At 40.4% G+C, this 19,740-nt stretch overlaps 1 protein-coding gene across 4 annotated transcripts in view; it reads left to right on the forward strand.

Moving 5' to 3' along the window:
- The window catches only part of Pigu (phosphatidylinositol glycan anchor biosynthesis class U), an 82,768-nt gene that overhangs the window by 6,188 nt on the left and 56,840 nt on the right, over nucleotides 1-19,740 (forward strand). For 2 of the 4 annotated variants that reach the window (XM_021640511.2, XM_060383005.1), the window contains exons 2-4: nucleotides 5,192-5,256; nucleotides 16,532-16,591; nucleotides 17,602-17,664. In XM_021640511.2, coding sequence (XP_021496186.1) covers nucleotides 5,192-5,256; nucleotides 16,532-16,591; nucleotides 17,602-17,664 — 188 coding nt within the window. Of the gene's footprint in view, nucleotides 1-1,850; nucleotides 1,957-5,191; nucleotides 5,257-16,531; nucleotides 16,592-17,601; nucleotides 17,665-19,740 lie in introns of all 4 variants that reach the window. The other 2 variants (XM_060383006.1, XM_060383007.1) reach the window with 2 other exon arrangements.

Here is a 19,740-nt window from a genome sequence, read left to right on the forward strand (position 1 = left end):
CCCTGGTTTATCAGGTATCTTCAGGACTGGCTGCAAAGTCCTCCTCTGTGGCCTAGCAGGGAATATGATGCTATATTTAATCACCAGATAGCAGAGCCACATTCTAGGCTCTTGGCAGAGAATACTCAAACAAGTTTACTGATGCACAGTATCTAGCAAAAGTATGTCGAAGAGAAAGGTGTGGAGTCTGTGCTCTAGCAATATACTTGAAAACCTCTCTGGATTAAATAGGAATGGTGGGACCTGATGTTTCCAGACAGCTTCATACTGGTCCCCAAAGGCTTGCTTTTTACTGCTGTGGTGAGATGCCTTTGGCTTAGGTTGAGGGAAGTCTTGTGAAGCGGGCTAATGAATCCTCTCCTTGGGTCTCCAGTAAAGCTGCTAGTGAGAGTTTAATAGCTGTCTATTAAACAACCTGTACACTGCTCCTTAAGGGATATTTTGTTCTGGTCCTAGGATAAAGGACCAGTTGCAGTTGTTTCTGTAAACATTTCTGTATCTATTTACTGTGTGTTTACACATGTACGCAAACATGTGCACATACATGTACTTGGAGAGTTAAGACAGCTTGTGTTGGGGCTGGAGAAACAGTACAGTGATTAAGAGCACTGGCTGCTCTTCCAGAGGACCCAGGTTCAATTCCCAGCAACCACATAGTAGGTCACAACTGTCTGTAACTCCAGTTCTAGAGGATCCAACACCTTCACCCAGACATACACCAGTGCACATGAGAATAAAATAATTAGAACTAGAACGTGTGAGAGTCAGTCCTACTCTCTGGGTTCCTAGGATTGAACTCAGGTCATCTGGCTTGGCAACAAGAGCCCTTACCTGATAAGGTGCATTGCTAGCCCCACTTAAAACTGTCTTGCACGAACAGGTTTATTTATTTATTTATTTTATTATGTATACAATGTTTTTCCTGTATGTACACCTGAATGCCGGAAGAGGGCACCAGATTTCATTATAGATGGTTATGAACCACCATGTGGTTGCTGGGAATTGAACTCAGGACCTCTGGGAGAACAAGCAGTCCTCTTAATCTCTGAGCCATCTCTCCAGCCCATAAACAGTTTTTTTTTTTTTAAACAAATGTTTGCCGCTATAAATTGTTTAATTAGGTTTCCTTCTTGAGGTTGAATATGTAGTTTAAAATACTTTAATGTTTCTTTTTCCAAGTATTTATTTTCTTTTCTTCTCCCCCTCCTTCTCCCTTCCTCCTCTACTCTCTCTTGTTAGTTTATTTTGAGAAAGAATCTTACAGTATAGCCCAGGCTGGCCTTGACTTGAGATCCTCTCGCTTCAGTCTCTGAGAACTGGTATTACAGGCATGTTCCATGATAACCAGCTTTTGAGATTCATTCTCTCTCAATTCAGTGAGTGAGTGATTTAAAAAATTTTAAGTTAGAGCTGAGTGTGATCATAGTACTTAATATATATGTATAAAATATCATAATGAGGCCCATTCTTTTGTGTATTTAATGTTAATAAAAATTTATTTAAAATTTTTGATAAAATTGTATCATATTTTATATGCTGTATTATTGCCTGCTTTTCTCTTAGCCATTTTTTTTTTTTATTATTTGCTTATTTTAAATGAGTGCTCTCTCTGTAGGTCACTCGCATGCCAGCAGAGGGCATCAGATCTCAGTATAGATGGTTGTGAGCCACCATGTGGTTTCTGGGAATTGAACTCAGAACCTCTGGAAGAGCAGACAGTGCTCTTAACCTCTGAGCCATCTCTCCAGTCCTATTCTCTTAGCATTTTGTAGACAACTTTCTTTTAGTAAATGTACATATGTAGCATTTTTTTAAAAAAAGGTTTTAAATCTTATTTTATGTATTTGTAGCTGAGTCTGCATATGTGTACCACATGTGTGCAGCTGCTGGTGGAGGCCAGAAGAGGGTGTCAGATCTCCTGGAACTGGAGTTAAGAGCAGGTGTGAGCTGCCCAATGTAGGTACTGGTAACAAAACCCAGGTCCTTTGTTGTAATAACAGGCACTCTTAATTGCCGAACCGTCTCATCAGCCCCTCCAGCACTCTTTTGATGTGAACTTATTTTTGAAATAATTGATTTATTTAAAAATTTTATTATGTGTATTTGTGTGTGTGTGTGTGTGTGTGTGTGTGTGTGTGCGTGCACACGCGCACACACGTGCCATGACTCCTTTGTGGAGGTCACAGGGAAACTTTTACTTTAGGATCTGATGATTGAACTCAGGTCTTCAATCTTGGCAGCAGTAATCTAATCACCTGAGCCATTTTGCCAACTCTGAAATATTTAGACTTTCAAAAGAGTTGTAGAGTGGGTGGAGAGATGGTTCAGCAGTTAAGAGTACTTACTGTTCTGAATACTGGAGTTTGGATCCCAGCATCTACAGCAGGTTGTTTACAAATCTAGTAATTCTAGCTGGAAGAAATTTGACAACCTCTTCTGGCCTCAGTGGGTGTACACACACACACACACACACACACACACACATGCACACACACACTTGTAAAAATATGTAAAGTTTCTGTTACTTTACCTGATATTACTGTGATATAGTGGCTTCAGTCAGTACTGTTAGTGTATATACTTCATTAGAATTGAGCCGGTGGTGGGGTTGGAGCATGCCTTTAATCCCAGCACTCAGGAAACATGTGGATTTCTGAGATCGAGGCCAGGCTTGTCTACAGAGCGAGTTCCAGGATGGCCAGGGCTACACAGAGAAACCCTGTCTTAGAAATCAAGAGAAACAAAACAAAAAGAATTGTACAGCTCCTCTGTTGCGTCCAGTTTCTGGCCTGATTTTCAGTCCATGACCTCATTTTGCATCTAGTGGTTATGTCTCCTTAGTGACTATCAATCTGAGACCCATCCTTTAACTTCTTAAGAGCACTGGGCAGTGTTGTGCCTATCAGTTTGGGTTGTCTGATGTTTTCCTGGGATTAGGTGGAGGATATCGTTCTTTTGTTGTTAGTTTTTGTTATTGTGCCACATTGTTAGCATGAGGACCACAGAAGTGCTCTTATCACCACATCCGTGAATCATGAGATACTTGATAATTTACATACCTAACATTTTGATGGTGTTTTAATGGATCACCTGATTAAAGCAGGTAATGTAAGATCTATATGAAATTATTACTTTTCCCTTGAAAATACTTTGTTTTTCATACTTTTTCTCACTAACTTCAGAATCCACTAATGGTGGTTGCCTTTGAAAACCACTCTGTGGGTCAGCCAAGTGATAACTTCCTGCTCTGTTTTCATTCTTTATGTTTACCCTTTTTATCCTGGTGTTGAGCTCGGATCTTCCTGCATGCTTCAACCCATGCCCTTTCTTCCTACAATTGATACTGAGTATTCTGTATAAGAAGAGCATTTTTTTCTTCCACTTACTTATTTATTCAACCATTTATAACATAGTTTTAATGCTTAGCATATCACTATATGTGTTAGTATATTTGTGTATATTAGCATATCAGCAGATACATAAATATTTAAATAAATCTCCATTAATCAATGTTGGGATTATTTTTAAGGTTGTATTAAGTGGGACTGGAGAGGTGGCTCTTTGGTTTAAAACACTGGCTGCCCTTCCAGAGGACCCAGGTTCTATTCCTGGCACCCATTTGTTCGCTCACAACCATCTGTAATTCAGTTGCAGAGGATCTGATGCCCTCTTCTGCCCTGCTCAGAATCAGGCACATACGCAGTGCACAGACATACACATAGGCAAAACACCCACATACAGAAAATAAAGAAAAAATTATTACTCTGAGTGCTGTACTGAATATACTTTGTCAGGCACTTGATCAATTATTTCCTAAGATAATCAACCTTAAGAATGTCATTTTGAGACACACATGGTAGCACACGCCTTTAATCCCAGCATTAGGGAGGCAGAGGCAGGCGGGTCTCTGTGAGTTCAAGGCCAGCCTGGTCTGTATAGTCTGTGAGTTGTGAGCCAGTTAGAGCAACGTAGTGAGACCTTGTAGAAAAACCAAGAATTATTATTTTGTGTGCATGATATAGCTCAGCAGTGGCATTTTTGCCTAGGATGTACAGGTTCCCAAGTTTAGTCCATAGCACCAAACCAAACCCAAAACCCCTCAAACCAAAACTGGACTTGGTGGTGCATGCCTGTAATCTTAGTATTTGGGAGGTGGAGGCAGGAGAGTTAAAAAGTTTAAGATGATTCTTGGCTTCATAGGAAGTCTGAGGCTAGACTAAGCTACAGAAGTACTATTTTAGCAGGCCACAAAAGTATTATCTTAGCTGGGCTTGATGGCTTGCTTCTATACTTTGGTGTGGGGTTGAGGTAGGGGGATTGCAAGCTTGTCAGTCTTCACTACATGTAGATAATCTGCCATAAAATAAAAACCTAGCCAAACAATCACTACCAAAAAACAAAGCAAAAGAACAAACAAACAACAACAACCCCCCCAAAAAAACCAAAGTCCTCTCTTCTTCACAAATCCCCTATAAGGCACACAGTCAAAAAGTTCATATTACTTTAGAAAAATGACACAAATGTCACTTAAACAGTATTTCATGAAGTAAGGTGGCACAAGGCAGTGACAGTCTGTTTTACTAACCTGGACAGCATTTTTTTAACGCTGTTGCTGATTTTGTTAACTGTACTTTGGAATAGGGCAGAATATAGGTAAAAGGAGCTTTAGAGTTGATGGAGGTTACAAGGAGATAGAAGCTTATGGTTTTTAAAGGATTTATTTAACTTTATATATTAAATTATGTGTATGTATGTGTATGTGCATGTCAAGTGTAGAGGCAGTTGAGAGCTGCCCAAGCAGGTGCTGGGAATTCAACCGGGGATCAAGAGCAGTGTGTGCTCTTAATTAGCAAGCCATTTCTCCAACCTCAGAAGTTTACTGTTTTGTAGAATACTTTCTCATAATGAACATTGCCCATGATGGAAAGGCTCACTTTGTATGAAAGAATTCTTTATCAGTGAAAAGTGTGTGTACGTGTGCATGTGATATATTTGAGAATTTCATGTATGTGTACAGTCTTGAAAATTTTTTTTTTTTCAAATAAGACCTTTAGCCACTTGCTTGACCTGAGGTAAAGGGATTAGACAAACTCAGTCATTTCTTGGCCTTAGGAAAAATTTAACATTGTAGGTGATGACCATTTGCTGATGTCTCTAAAGTCTGAGTGAACTTGTATCTCTTCCTTTTCAGTGGTTGAAGGCCTTTCGCTGTTGGATTTAGGAGTGTCTCCGTACTCTGGAGCAGTATTTCATGAAGTAAGTGTGTGTTTTCTTTTCTGGCACTGAGAGCAGTTTATAGTCATGGATACCAAAGCCTGAGCTCTGTTTGGTACAGACATTTAAAAAGCTCTTTTTTTGATAGGAATAGCCCTTTTGTAGAATTAGAGGGAAAATGGTCCACGTTAGGATTTTAAAATGTTGTAGGAGTGAGAGCGACTTTCAGGAGCTGGTGCTCTCATGTTCTTGAGGTAGGGTCTCCATACGCCAGCCAAGCTTCTGGGCGGTTCTCTTGCCAGGAACACTGAGATTCCAGATACAGCCAGCTTCCTGTGGGTTCTGGGGACCAAACTCTTGTCAGGCATGTGCAGCAAGCCTGCTTCCTGAGCCATCTTGCTGGCTTGGGGGAAACATCTGAGGCTTCTATAGAAATAATTGTTTTTAATGGCAAGTTTTAAGCAGCTCTCAGTCCATGAATAGTTGTGTGCTAATTGGTTTTTTGAAATGCTTATCCATGAAAGCTGTGACATTGGTTTCCTAGAAAGCCCACTAAAGGTTGTTGAAACTATAAAATTAGTTCCTTTTTTTTTTTCTGGTTCTGGTTTTAATTTTTTGAGACAAGGTTTCTGTGTGTAGGCTTGGCTCTCTTGGAACTCTCTCTGTAGACCAAGAGAATTCAGCTCTCTCTGTTGAACTCAAGAGATCTACTTGCCTCTGCCTCCCAAGTGCTGGGATTAAAGGGGTGTGCTACCCACCCAGCTCATAAACAAGCTAGGCATGGCCACTGTAATCCCAGCTTTAGCCAAGGCAAGAGGACTGTCATGAATTTGAAGCCTGCCCAGGCCTGGTCTATATAAGACTATCTCAAAATGCCAAAACAGCAAAAATGTAAAACTACTGTCTTAGGCCATTGTCACCTCTTTTTTGGATTACTGTGACAGCTTTCCTGTTAAGTTTTTCCTGGTTCAGTCTTGTTCACTTTTCTTTACTCTGCAGAGCCAGAGACATTTTTCTAGAATGTGAATCTTAGTTTGTCACTGTTGTGCTTGGCACCTGAATTTGCCAATAATCTCAGGCTTAAAACCCATATACTTAAAGGAGCATTCAAAGCTCTTACCAAGTTTCTCTCTGATCCTTTTTTCTTTCCTGTCCTCCCACCTCCCTTCCTTTTCTTAAGTATACAAGTCAGTTACTGGGAATATGTGTTTGATATCCATACTATCCCCAAGGACCAGTGTGAAGTGGGCCTCTGGTGTGTCTTAAAGCATGAAAAGCTTTCAGTGTTGCTGTACCATATTTTCTATCTTTGCTCAGGCTGTTGTCTCCCTGTAGAAAGTCATTCTTCCCTTTCTTTGTGCTTGGCTCTATTAATGAGACACAAGCTTGGATTTTACCTCCTCCAGAAAACCATCTAGCATTACTTTAGACTAACTTAAGCTCCTACTTTATTACCTAAGGAATTTTATCCTTTCATGGCTCATATTCCATTCTTCTGTTGTTGTTGGATTTGTCTGTTTTTTTGTTTATTGAGACAGGATTTTCTGTGTCCTGGAACCCGTAGAAATCTGCCTGCTTCAGCCTCTGCCTCTGTCTCCTGAGTGTTGGGATTAAAGGCATGCACCACTACTGCTTGTTTGTATCGCATTTTTTTATTATTATTATTAATTACACTTTATTTACTTTGTATCACATTCTTAAAATCACCTCTAATCTGCCAAGTGTGCTGGCACATGCCTTTAATGCCAGCACTCAGGAGGCAGAGACAAGTGGATCTCTTTTCTACTATATTTGGAATTGCAGGCCAACCAGGACCACATGCTGAAACCTTGTCTTAAAGCAGAAGCCCAAATTACCTTTATGCTTATTTTTATTTTCTCCTCCAAACAGGTCCTGGCACGTTTTCATCACTTGCTCCTATGCCTACACTAGTGGCTGCATTTTCATCCCAGCTCCTCCTCCCTTTCGCTTCCCTTTAGAAACAGTTGTACTTACCAAAGGCTAGTTCTTGCTAGCTGCCAGGGATCCAAAGTAAGACACAGACTCTGGCTTTATAATTCTTGTCTGTCAGTTACTCTGCCTGTCTGTCTTTCTTTTCTTTCTCCCTGTCCCTTTTACTTTCTTTTTCTTTTGAGACAGGATCTCATATAGCTCAGGCTGGCCTCTGTGTAGCTGGGGATGATTTTGAATTCCTGATCATCTTGCTGCTGCCTCCCATGGGCTAGGTTTATATGTACTTGAATTTTTGAGATGTGTTTATTTTTGTTTTATGTTTATGAGTGTCTTGCCTGCATGTATGTCCATGTGCCAGATGTCGATAGCTCCCACAGAGGCCACAAGAAGGCATTGGGTCCTCTGGAACAGGAGTTACAGATGGTTGTTAGCTGTGTGGGTGATGGGAATTGAATCTGGGTCCTGGAAGTCGAATTCTTAAGCACTGAGCCCAGATTCTTATGCTTATAAATGTTAAATAAATGTAAGAACACAAAACAGACTCCAGAGCAAGGAATTTTATCAGGGATGATAAAGTTCATTTTATTAGAGTGAGAGGATGGGTTTTTCAAGAAGAGCAGTTGCAGATCTCTGTGTACTAATTACAGCTTTAAAACACAGTAGGCAAAGACTGGTCGACTGGGCTGGGAGACAGCTCAGCGGGGACAAGTGCTAGCTGTACAAGCCTGATGACCTACCTGAGACCGATCTCTGGGAACCACGTAAAAAGGCAAATGTGGCACACACATCTTTAACCCCAGCACTTTGACAGTTAGTGGAGAGCCAGAGCCAGAAAAACCACCTGGGACTAATGAGCCAGCCAGCCTGGAGTACCCGCATAGCAGCAGACACAAGAAGAGATCCTGCCTCAATAAGGTGGAAGATGAGAACTGACTCATGAAAGTTTTCCTGTGACCTCCAAATGTGTGCTTTGGCATGCACCCCCCCCACACACACAAAAAGACCAATAAAAATGAGGCCAGCCTCTAGTTAGAGTTAGAGATTTCAGTATCTCTGTCAACAGTTGATAGACCAAGTGGAAAATTAGCAAGACTATGGAAAATGTGTTTTCTTTAAAAAAATATTTATCTCTTTTTTTGTTTTCAAGATAGGGTTTCTCTTTGTAGCGTTTGCATTCCTGGACTTGCTTTGTAGACCAGGCTGCCCTCAAACTTACAGAGCTCCACCTGCCTTTACCTCCCTAAGTGCTAGAATTACAGGTGTGCACCACTGCGATTGGTCTATTCTTAATGTGTGTATGAGTGTTTTGCCTGTATATATGTGTATTGTTTGTGTGCCTGGTGCCCTTAGAGGTCAGAAGAAGGCATTGGACCTCTAGAAGTTATGGATGGTTGTGAACCACTATGTAAGTGCTTTGAGTTGAACTCAGTTCTCTGCATATGAATCACTGAGCCATGTCTCCAGTCTCAAGAAAATCTGAGCAATGTTGTCAGCCAGACTGACCTAAGAATGCCCCATTCAGTAACATCAAAGTACATTGTAAGTGTATGTGGAACATTTGTAACAGACTAAGTTATGTCCATAAAAGGAGCTCAGTGTATTTGCCACTTAAAGATTCATTTTTGCTGACCAAAGAAGATTAAATAAAGAATTAACATCAGGAAGATATATGGAAAATCCCATGGTCTTTGGAAACTAAATAACCCATGAATCAAAAAAGAAATCAGAAGGGAAATTAGAAAGTATTTTTGAAATTAATGAAAGTGAAAACTTTTAGTTTTTTTGTATATGTAGAGTGTCATTAAAGTAGTACTTAGGGAAAAATTTATGGTCACTCAAATTGATGTACAACATAAAGACAGATTACATTCAATATGTGCTTCTTTATTTTAGTTTGCTGTGTAATTAAACTGCCACGTACATGCTGGCTAACTGTAGAAGCCATCCATTTTGCTGATAGGCTTTTTGAGAACTGTTCCAATGTTTTCCTTATTTGGGGTCTTTCTAAACTGTCTGAAGCATCAAATTTCAAAAGCATGCTACTTGAAATATAAATATCAAGTTTTTTTTTTAATAAACTAACAAAGATACTTGAATAATAAAATCCATTAGTAGATAGTTGTAATCCTTTTGGAACTTTGAAAGAGACATTTGATGCCTGTTTTTAAAAAGAAATAAAAAGTTGATCACGGGTAGCCAACATACAGAGATTTAGCTTATACTAGGCATCGTAGTAATTACTTTGTACACATAACTGCCTTTACTCTTTCCTTAAGCCCTGTGAAATAGATTTTTTAAATGACTTATTTGTTTTAAATTTTGTGTGTATGGGTGTTTTGTCTGCATGTATATTTGTGAACCACTTGCATGCTAAGTACCTGAAGAGTTACAGACAGTTAGTGGCTATATGAGTTCTGGGAACTGAATCTCTGATCTCTGGAAGAGTAGCTGGTGTTCTTAACGGCTGAGCCGTCTCTCCAGCTTCTGAAGTAGATAATTTCTTCAGTTTGTATTAGAGGGAACTAATGCTCAGAGAGGAAAATAGCTTGCCTCAAGGCCATACAGGTGTAACCTGTTAGTAAAACTATGGATTTAAATCCAAATCCAACTTTAAAGCTTCCCTTCTTTCTACCACAACTTGTTCTCACTTACTAAAAAGCCTGTCAGTGATCTTTACAGTGTTGCCCCACCCCTTGTTCTTGAGCCAGGACCTCGTACATAGCTTAGGCTGGCCTAGGACTCACTGTGCAGCCTGGGCTGGTCTGAGCTTCTCAAGTGCTGTGACTATGGTGTGTACCACTATTCCTGGCTCAGAATATCTATCTCTAGCGTTTTTGGGGGTGGGGTTGGTAATGGAGTTTCCACTTGGCGTTTTGTGCATGCTAGACAAGTGTTCTCCCTCTCAGCTACATATGCCCTCAGCCGCTTTTAAAGTGTTATATATAAAGCACATTTTTGCATGCATTCAGGAGGTAGTAGGAATAGATACTTCTGAGCCGCCACACTAAATTATGCACTTCCTTGCTGATTTTGATGGACTTGTGAGCCAGTTTATAGAAGTGGGCCAACTATGTTGTCAAGAAGAAGAAATACCATGTTGTTTGTTTTTAGGCATTGGAAAGTACCAAGAAAATTAGAACTCAAAAGCGAAGTTCACAAAGTGAGATTTGGGGGCTGGAAAAATGACATGGTGGTTAAAAGCTTTGGCTAGTCTTACAGGGGGCCTAATTTGAACATTAGCACTCCTGTCAGGTAGCTCACCACTGCCTATACACCCAGCTCCAGCGGATCTGATGTCCTCATCTGGCCTCCTCTGGCACTAGCATGCAGGTACAGACAGACAGCTAGACACACATACACACACATAAATAAAAATAATAAAATTAAATCTTAAAAAAAAATAGTGAGACCAGGGCTGGTGATGTAGCTCAGTTGGTAGAGAACTTGCCTAGGGTACATACACCCTGTCCACAGTCCCAGGTACCTCGTGAACCTGGTGTGGTAATGCATGCCTGTAACCCAGGAGGTGGAGGTGCGAAGATCAGAGGTTATCCTTGGCTGTTAGTGCCTGAGATCCTGTCTCAAATGAGCATAACAAAGCAGGAAACGTAGAGCAGAGCCTGTAATCCTAGCCCTGGGAGGGAGAGTGTGTGTGGTGGAAGTGCCTCCCCTCTTTTGGTTTTGCTCTTGTGGGGTTATTTATTGCCTGTGTTTTCCTCGGTGTGATTTGCCTCCTGGGGTTGGAGTTTCCCCTCTAGTATCTTCTGTAGGACTCGGTTTGTGGATAGGTATCCTTTAAATTTGTTTTTGTTGTGGAATATCTTGTTTTCGCCATCTATGGTGATTAAAAAGTTTTGCTGGATATAGTAGTCGGGGCTGACATTGTGGGCTTGTAGTGTCTGTAAGATATCTGCCCAGGCTCTTCTGGCTTTCATAGTCTTTGTTGAGAAGTCAGGTGTAATTCTGATAGGTCTGCATCTATCTGTGACTTGGCCTTTTTCCTTTGTAGCTTTCACTATTCTTTTTTTGTTCTGTACATGTAATGTTTTGATTATTATGTGACAGGAGGATTTTATTTTCTGGTGCAATCTTTATTTGGTGTCCTGTAGGCTTCTTGTATACTTATGGGCATCTCTTTCTCCAAGTTGGGAAATTTTGTTGAAAATATTTTCTGGACCTCGGCACTTAATCGACCAAGATGACATCTTAATTCTGAACATCTATGCCCCAAACGCAAGGGCATCTGCATTTGTCAAAGAAACATTACTAAAGCTTAAGTCGATCATTGAACCCCATATGTTAATAATAGGAAACTTTAACACACCTCTTTCACCAATAGACAGATCGAGACAAAAACTAAACAGAGAAATAATGGAACAAACAGACATAATGCCTAACAGCCCTTTCTGGAACATTACTTCCAAACACAAAAGAATATGCTTTCTTTTCTAGCACTGGGAAGATGGTGGCATCATGGTCAGAAATTCAAGGTCATCTTGGTTACATAATGAGTTTGAGTTTGCCTTTGCTACATTAGACCATATCACAAAGGTCCAGAACCAAATCCAACCAAACTAAAACAAACAAAGCACAGAAAAAAAAATAATTGTATGTTCTTCTTAAAGAAGTGCGTCTTGCACATGCCTGTAATCCCAGCACTCCAGCAGGCAAAGGTAGGTGGATCTCTGTGAGTTCAAGGCCAGCCTGGTCTACAGAGTGAGTTCCAGAATAGCCAAGGCTATACAGAGAAACCCTGTCTTGGAAAAATAAAAAATAAAAGCAAACAAAAACAAAAAACAAACAAACAAACAAAAAACCCCACCATGCATCTCAGAGCTGGAGAAATCCTGGAGGTATCTTAATGGTAGAGCATGGACCTACCATGTTTGATCCTTAGCACCAAGAAAAAACAAAAACAGACAGGCAACCACCTATCTACTGCCACCAAAAACACCTGAAAGAAAAGAAAGCACATCTCAAATAAAAGTATACTTTACTTTTATAAAAGTAAAATGGTTGAAAAGGCTTGATCTTGGGATGTAGCTTGGTTAGTAGAGTACATGCTTACAGTAACAAAGCCCTCAGTTTGGTTCCTAACACTCATAAATCCAGGCGTGGTGGCACACAGCTATAATCCTCGCACTTAGGATGTGGAGGTAGTATGATCAGGAGTTCGACATCATCCTTGGCTACTTAGTGTGAGTTTGAGGATAGCTTGTGCAATATGAGACCCTGTTCTCCTAAACCCAGAAAGTAAAAGGATGAAAGGGAGGGAGGGAAGGAGGAAGGCAAGAAAGGAGTGTGTCATGAAAATACTAGTTTGAAAAGTTAATGTAGCTTATTACTATCAGATGATTTTAAAGCCAAAGCCGCAACAAAGAAAAAAAAAAAAAAAAAGCAAAACCCCCACCTTACTAGGCATGAAGAGGATTATTTTCTAATGATATAAAAATTGCTCTACCCAGGAGATAGTCTTCTACGTAGAGCTGTGTCCGGCTCGCAGCTTCAGACGATACACAGCAGGAGTGGAAATGTAGCTTACTTGGTAGAGTGCTTGTCGGGCATGCATGAATAACCCTGAGTAAAACTGGTAGTGGTGGCACACACTTGCAACCCTAGCACTTTGGAGGAACAGCAGAAGTTCAGGTTCATTTCAGTACATAGTGAGTTTGAGGCTAGCCTGGCCTATATAAGATCCTGTTTCAAAAGCAAACAAACAAAAACACAAAGTAAATATGTCTATTTACTTCTTACATTGGGTCTTTGTTATGGGTATTAATATTTACTATTGATATATCTTTTAGTTAAGCGGTGGTTATTCCTAAACAGCTATATAACCAAATCACCACACAGAGACTAGGATTTATTTAATTAACCTAGACAATGCTGGGCAATAGTTACTCCATCCTAAACCTCCAAGCTCACATAGTTTCCTACCATTCAGATTTCACCCATTATACTTGTTTTTATTCATATCTTAGGTCTGGTCCATCTCTCCATGTGGTTCCAAGACCTCTCCTGCAGATTCTCTCTTCTCCTTCTTCCTCTTCCTCCCTTCCCGACCAGGATGTTCCATCCTATCCTCTCCATTGCTCAGCAATGTGCTGGTTATTTTAATTGACAATATAGAGAACAAAGAGAACAAATGGTGGCATGTTTACACAAATTTGAGACAAATGATGCTTAGAATAAGCATCACAATGCAATGTCCAATTGAAACCAGATAGTAGGGGAGAGAAATCAGCATTCCAATGAACAAGGGTAAATTGTATACATTCCAAAAGAACATTATACCAGCAGGATTTTTTTGTGTGTGTGTGTGTGTGTGTGTGTGTCTGGACAGGGTCTCACTATGTAGCCCTTGGTTGCCTGAAACTCATATCCGCCTGTACACACTACCATGCCTGGCGATAGTGGGATGTATACTTGTGTTTATTTATTTTTCATGGGTATGAACATTTTGCCTACATGCACACATGTACCACTTATATGCCCTGGTATTGGAAGAAGCCAGAAAAGGGCATCAGATTCCTTGAACTGGAATTTCAAATAGTTGTGAGCCAGCATGGGATCCAAATCCAGGTCCATATGCAACAAATGTTCTTAACTGAGGAGCCACCTCAGTTAAGAATCCCAATAGTGGGATTTTTGTTTGTTTGCTTGGTTGTTTTTGAAACAGAATTTCTCTGTATAGCTCTGGCTGTCCTGCAACTCACTGTGTAGGCCAGGCTGGTCAAATTCATTGAGATCTGCCTACCTCTGCTTCCCCAGTGCTCGGTTCAAAGGCATATGCCACTACTGCCCAGGTTGGTGGGATTTTTTTTTTTTTTTAGTTTTTTTAAAAATTTATTTATTAAATTTTTATTTTTAATATATTAATTATAGTGTGTTCACTTTATATTCCAGCTAGTGGGATGTTTTTAAACTATCTTTTTCCATCAATGATAGAACAGAGAGACTCAAACATTAATAAGTATGTAGAAATTTTAGAAATTACTACCGTATAAATTATATGTAGAATACTGTTTTATGGACGCGTTTATAGAAATCTGAGTTTGCACATTGTTTTCAAATGTTTGTGGAGCACTTGTCCAAACTGACCAGATGATAAACCGTAAGTAAATCAGAACACACATTAAGTTACTAAAATCATGTATTATCCTCTCAATGATGACAGTAGAGTTAAGCTACAAATAAGTTATATAAAAAGAAGAGCTGGGGTCAGTGATAGAATGTTTGCCTAGCAATTACAAGGTCCAAGGTTTGATTTCCAACACTTTCAAAATAAATAGCAAGCTGGGGCAATGGTGCTGTATATCTTTAATTCCAGCACTCGGGAGACAGGAAGGAACATCCTTGAGTTCAAGGCCAGCCTGGACTACAGAGTGAGTTACAGGACGGAAACCCTATCTTGCAAAACAAACAAGCAAACAGATAAAATAACAAATATTTGGAATTAAGCCGAGTTCCTTTTTGTATTTGTACTAAGGACTGAGCACAGGACTCATACATAACGGACAGATAAATAACAAATGACACTACCAATGAACTGCATCACCTCTGGGCCAGTCTGTACATTTTAAAGTACATCTCAAAGAAGAGATGTAGTGGAAATTAGAGTATATTGTCCTTAAAAAATATTTGTTTCTAATTGTGTGTATATGTGTTTGCTGTGTGTACAGAGGCCAGAAGCATCAGATCCTCTGGAAATGTAATTATAGGCAGTTGTGAGCCGCCTGATGTTGGTGCTGGGAACCAAACTCTGGGTCTCTGTAAGAACGCAAGCACTCTTAACCACTCTTAGGCTTATATTTTTAAGTGATTGATAATGGAAAAAAGCAACATACCACAACTTTTGTGTTACTGCTAAAGCCATATTGAGAGGAAAATGTATTGCCTCAAACAAACAAAAAATATTGTAAACAACTTATGTTAATAAAATGAAAATTATATAAATGTCTAGAAAAATATTACCTAGATTAATAAAACAAAGCAAATCAGAATAATGTTTAACACATGGGAGAAATTGAATCCATAATTTCAGTTTCTGAAACAAAACAAAACAAAAACAAACAAAGCCTTGTGAAGCCAGACTTGGTGATTCACCTGTTATAACCCAGTCCTTGACAGGCCAAAGCAGGAGCATCGTGAGGGAGCGTAAAGCTGTCATTGGTCACAGATTGTGTTCAAGGTGCTTGGCCTGTGTGAAACCTTGTCTTTAAAAAAACATTAAACAAAGGGAAACTCTCAGGCCATGATTAGTTTCACAGCGAGTGAATTTTCTCAAAACCTTTTCCCCGTGAGACAGGATTCTGCAGTAGAGCCCAGGCTGGTCCTGAGCTCTCCATCCTACTGTAGCCTAAATCCTGAGATTGCAGCAAGCATCACCATGTGGCTTTCTCCCTAGGTCTCAGGAAGAAGTAACATTCTTTGTTGTTGTTGTTTTGTTTGTTTATTTATTTTTTTTTGAGACAGGGTTTTTCTGTGTAGCCCTGGCTGTCCTAGAATTTGCTTGGTAGACCAGGCTGGCCCTAAACTCAGAGATCCACCTGCCTCTGCCTCCTGAGCACTGGGATTAAAGGAGTGCGACACCACCATCTGTCAAGGCAAGATTTAACATTCTTATACGAACTTATCAGAGAATAGAGGAAGGAAAATTTCCTAGTTCATTCATTTAACAATCTTGGCCCTCTATGGAGTGTCCATCCATCCATCCATCCATCCATCCATTTATTTTTTAGACAGGATCTCATGTAGCCCAGGCTGGCATGGAACAGTAGAGGAAATAACAAAACTTGATGCTAGTTAGGTATTTGCCTGGCATGCTGGGCTTGGTGGTTCACACTTGAGCAGATACGGTGAGAAAACACATCAGTACTGTACAGCCAAGATGACTTTGGGCTTTTAATTCCCTTGCCCTCCTGCCCACTGCACTTAAGTCCTACGTACGAAGACCAACACTGGGGCTTTGTATATCGTAAGCACACATCCTACAGACGGCTACATCCTTAGCCCTTGTTTATCTTTTCAGATGGGGTAAGCAGAAGTGCTCAGGCTGGCCCCGAATACCTAGGCCAGATGTGTCTTCTCACCGTATCTACTCAGGTGTGAACCACCAAGCCCAGCATGCCAGGCAAATACCTAACTGGCATCAAGTTTTGTTATTTCCTCTACCATGCTCTACAGATAGTTTCAGTGATGCCGTATAACTCAGGATGCTGAATTGTTTAATTAGTATAGTGTACTATTGCAGGAAGGATCATATTTTTTAGCTGAATAAGTTTCTCCCTGTCCCCAATTTGGAAACTGATAGTTAATATCAAGATTTAACTTAATTTTTTTCATCTTTGTTTTTCTCCTACAGACTCCATTAATAATATACGTCTTTCATTTCCTAATTGATTATGCAGAATTGGTATTTATGGTAAGTATCTTTTCAGAGAAAATCAATATCTGTATATACTTTTAATTTTATATCTGTTTTTAAGAAAATAAGGAGCTGGGTGTGCTGGCACATGCCTTTAATCCTAGCACTTGGGAGTCAGAGGCAGGTGGATCTTTATGAATATGATGCCAGCCTTGTTTACATAGCAGTAGATCCTGTCTATAAGAAAGAAATGGAAAGGAAAAACAGGAACTGGACTTTCTCAGAAAATAAAAGCCAAGACTTACTATCTTTAGTTTGGAGCCTGGCTTTAGGATACTATTATGGAGTATGAAGAACAAGCGGGGACTTCTAATAAGTTGTGCTTTTTTATTCTTTGGTTTCTGGACTATGTAGTCTTCAATTTTCTAGCTCCAAGGTTCTGTGGTTGGCTTTGACTGTGCCAGTTTGGAGGGTATCCTGAGTTTCCTAAGAATTCTGCCAAGAGATTCTGAGGGGTCTGAAGAGGCTTTCAAGGACAAAAATTGAAGTTTGAGAGGACAGTGCAAGTTCTGAGCAGAGCACCTTGAACCATTAATCTGGAGTTGAAAATCTGGGTCAGGATATCATAAGAAACCCTGAAGTCTTCTTAATTACAATGACTGTTGTTTATTGAGGACTGACGATGTGTGAAGTGCTTGACATACCTGAAGCTTACAGATCAGTGGATATTATTCCCATTTAGCATTTGTGTGTGTGTGTGTGTGTGTGTGTGCCATCGGGTTGTGGGATGGGTGTTTGGGACATACTCTCACTGTGTAACCTAGGCTGATCTTGAACTCAGTTAACCACAATGCCTGGTTAATTTACATTTAACTTGCTGCTCTAGGTTGAGTGGATCATAATTTAGGGCACTTTCTGTCATACGTTCCTGAGTAGGCCTTGCCTGACTGTGAGTCTGGTATTAGGTAGTCAATGCAGTACCATCTCAGAGATCTTCAGGTCTGGCAGCATTCCAGTATCCTATACTAACGGGGTTCTGTTTTCTATTACTCCTCTTTTTCTGACAGATAACAGATGCCCTCACTGCTATTGCCCTGTATTTTGCAATTCAGGACTACAATAAAGTTGTGGTAAGTCATTAGTGGATAGGACAAAGGTGGTGGGATTTGGTAACTTTCTTATTATGGCAAAGAATCAAAAGTCATGTACTTAAAGATCCAGCTATTTTAAAATGTTAAGAAGTTGAGTAAGCCTGCTGAGATGGCTCATTGGATAAAGGCACTTGCCAGCAAGCCTGATGACCTGAGGTTTACTAAAAGTCATCCTCTGACCTCTTCTTAATATGCGGTGACATATACAGTGCCACACACACACATACACACACACACCTACCTGAAAGAAAGAAGGAAAGAAAGAAAGAAAGAAAAAAAGAAAGGAAGAAAAAAAGAGTGGTTGTGTTCGCTCACACCTTGTGCTTAATAATTTTCTTCAGTATTCTCACCCCTGCCAAGTTGTCTATGTTGAGCAAAGAATGCCTCCTACCCATGCTCATACAAGCAACCCTAATTAAACCCAACTGATTGCTCTCTCACACACACACAAATGAATATAGAGAGGTTCTGGAAAGATGGCTCATTGGTTAAGAGCACTAATTGCTCTTCCAGAGGACCCAGGTTCAATTTCTAGCACCCACATGGCAACTCACAACTGTTCAAAACTCCAGTTCTTGGGCATCCAAAGCCCTCTTCTGGCCTTTAGGGAGGGAAACCAAGTTCAGAGACACATGCCAGCCAAATATCCATAAACATAAAGGAAAATAGAGACTGGCCTGTTAGGACAAAGAGTACAGCAGGAGGAGCTGGAGAGATGGCTTAGTACACTGGCTGCTCATCCAGAGGTCCTGAGTTCAATTCCCAGCAACCAACCATGTGGTGGCTCACAACCATATATAATGAGATCTGGTGCCCTCTTCTGGCGTGCAGGCACACGTGAAGGCAAAATACTGTATAAATAATAAATATATAAATCTTAAAAAAAAAAAAGAGTATAGCAGGAGAAGTAGATAAGAGAGCAATGGGGGTGTGGCTATGATCAAAATATCATTATTTGCATTTCTGACGTTATCAAAGAATTTTTAAAAAGTCTCCATTTGTCAGGGAGTGTTGTTGAATGCCTCTGACCCCAGTGCTTGGGAGGCAGAGGTAGGTGGATCTCTGTGAGTTCTCGGCCAGTCTGGTCTACAAAGAGAGTTCCAGGACAATCAGGGCTATACACAGAGAAACCCTGTCTCTAAAACCAAAACAAACAAACAAAAGTCTTCATTTGTTAAATGGATCCTATTTTATAGCCTGAAAACATTTCACCTTGGTAGGACTTGAACCTTTGTCCTTGCACAGCGTTCTGGATGAGTGGTGCTGAGGGGACTTCACATCCACCCTCTCTTCAGCTGTCCGCTAGTGGGATATGAATGCCAACTGATGGTAGCCAGGTGATGTTGGCAAAAGCAACATTAGCCTAATCTGTCCTTTTCTGCGATTATGTTTTCCTTTTGGAACTCACACCCAAAGTTTGTTGGGCTACATCAGGGAAAGCAAAGAGCTTCCACCCCCTATGGCTACATCCTAACCCTTTAGCTTTCCAGCCACACCAGTCCCCTTTCTTGATCATTGTTCTTTCACACTTCCTCTATGGAAGTATAAGGGAAAACTAAACAAACAAACCTTTGAAATAGAAGAATGAGGAAGGGAACCTGAGATACCTTGCATCTAGATCACTGAAACTGCTTGAACATGTTTTGCTGATGGAATTTGCAAGCCCAGCCACCACTGATGTTACTTCCCAGAATGACTAAGAAGTGGCTTTGCCATACATTCATTCCTTTGTTTGCCTACTGTGCTAAGTGTTAGGCATACACAGAGAGCAAATTAAGTAACCCAAGCCCTTGTGGAACTTATACTCTAGGGAGGAGCCAGGCAGTGCTGAGTGTGTGAGCACTGCCATGAAAGAGTGTGTATAGTTGAATGTGTGTATACAGTTAAAGGGGTATACACCTTCCCAGGAAGTGAGGGCTTAGCTGAGCTGTGTGGGAGTTACCTAGGGGAGAGTTCTGGGAGCATGAGGAGCATTGCCTGTTCATGTGCTGGAACTTGGAGTGGATTAGGTGGAGGAACATGAGTGGGGCCTAGAGAGTCGGCTCGGACAGACAG

This window comes from Meriones unguiculatus, chromosome 4, assembly GCF_030254825.1.
Source record: "Meriones unguiculatus strain TT.TT164.6M chromosome 4, Bangor_MerUng_6.1, whole genome shotgun sequence".
Taxonomy (NCBI): domain Eukaryota; kingdom Metazoa; phylum Chordata; class Mammalia; order Rodentia; family Muridae; genus Meriones; species Meriones unguiculatus.